The sequence below is a fragment of the Nestor notabilis genome, unplaced genomic scaffold, assembly GCF_000696875.1.
Source record: "Nestor notabilis isolate BGI_N333 unplaced genomic scaffold, ASM69687v1 scaffold1722, whole genome shotgun sequence".
Classification (NCBI taxonomy): domain Eukaryota; kingdom Metazoa; phylum Chordata; class Aves; order Psittaciformes; family Psittacidae; genus Nestor; species Nestor notabilis.
This window is the reverse complement of record NW_009919515.1, coordinates 5,164-6,340: the sequence shown is the minus strand read 5'-3', so window position 1 is coordinate 6,340 and position 1,177 is coordinate 5,164. Positions and strand designations below refer to the sequence as shown.

Sequence of the window (1,177 nt, the reverse complement as noted above, 5' to 3'; positions counted from 1 at the left end):
TTCCCTACAGAATAGCTTCATTGCTTAAACTGGCAGCCTTCACCACACACCTTTTCCACACCACACGTTGCCCAGCAAAGAACTTAAGTTCATTTTCCAGTACAAACTTGTTTGGCTGTGGAAATGTAAAAGCCAGAAAGTAATCAAGAACTAACAGTGCAAGAGCTAAAATAATAAATAGTATCTTCAAGACTGTACCAAAGCACATACCCACTTGAGACAGAGTAAGTTTATACAGAATTTCCCTGCCTGATGTTTCAACTCCTCTTAACCCCAAGCTCTGCTCAGCCAGCATCCCCTCAGCAGTGCAGGCTAATGCATTTGGTTCTCAGTTTCTACCTCCCCTCCAGTGTCACCTCTGACTCCCTGCACTCATCTCCAGGTCCCAGTCTCAACTTCCATTCCTGACCCCTCACTTTCCGCTTGACAGTATGAACCTTTTCCCAATTTCTCTTAAGAAGAAATGACATCTTCACTGCCATGATGCGTTTCTTATCTCCTTTATGACCTCAAGCCAGGTACTTTTCTTGTGCAATTTGTCAGCTCCAGCCAGAGGACCCCCACATGAGACAGATCCGCTTTTCATTATGGCCAAACTTCCGTGATCTTGCAAAATAGATCTGATGTAAGCCTTTTAGAACACCAACAAACTATATCTGAAGTTTACTCACAGAAATACATATTGCACTTATCCAAAATCTCCCAAAATCAGCTTTAGGTAGACATGGCATTTTCAGCCAGGACAGGTAATGTGTGGCATAGAATGAATCAGAGAATGCTTTGGGTTGGAAGTGACCTTTAAAGATTTAATTAAAACCAAATGAAAACAACAGTTACGATGGCAAGTGTACGTAGATTTGAAAACAGTAAATGCAGCAGTTCTGCCTGTAATTCTATTGTCCACTGCTCTTTTCCCATTCTTACATGATCTTCTACAGCAGAATACCTAAGCACCTGCTAGTAAGGCTACGATTAACGTGTGACATATGTGGTTCAGTCTTAGCTATCAAGCTGAAAATCAATTCTCAGAGAAGCTGAGAACCACCATAGATCTCACAGTCTTCCAATCTAAGAGCACAAAATACTTTTTTAATTTATCCCCTGCAGTATGGGTTGGGATTTCTTGTTGTGAGCTTTTTGGTTTGGATTTTTGGTTGGGTTTTTTTTTTTGTTTGTT

At 41.0% G+C, this 1,177-nt stretch overlaps 1 protein-coding gene across 1 annotated transcript in view; it reads right to left on the bottom strand.

Moving 5' to 3' along the window:
* Positions 1–482, bottom strand: part of DENND1B (DENN/MADD domain containing 1B) — an 87,219-nt gene extending 86,737 nt beyond the window's left edge. Inside the window, exon 1 of the mRNA XM_010010250.1 lies at positions 340–482. Within this exon, the coding sequence (XP_010008552.1) occupies positions 340–482 (143 nt within the window). The remainder of the gene's footprint in view (positions 1–339) is intronic.
* Positions 483–1,177: the final 695 nt, after the last annotated feature.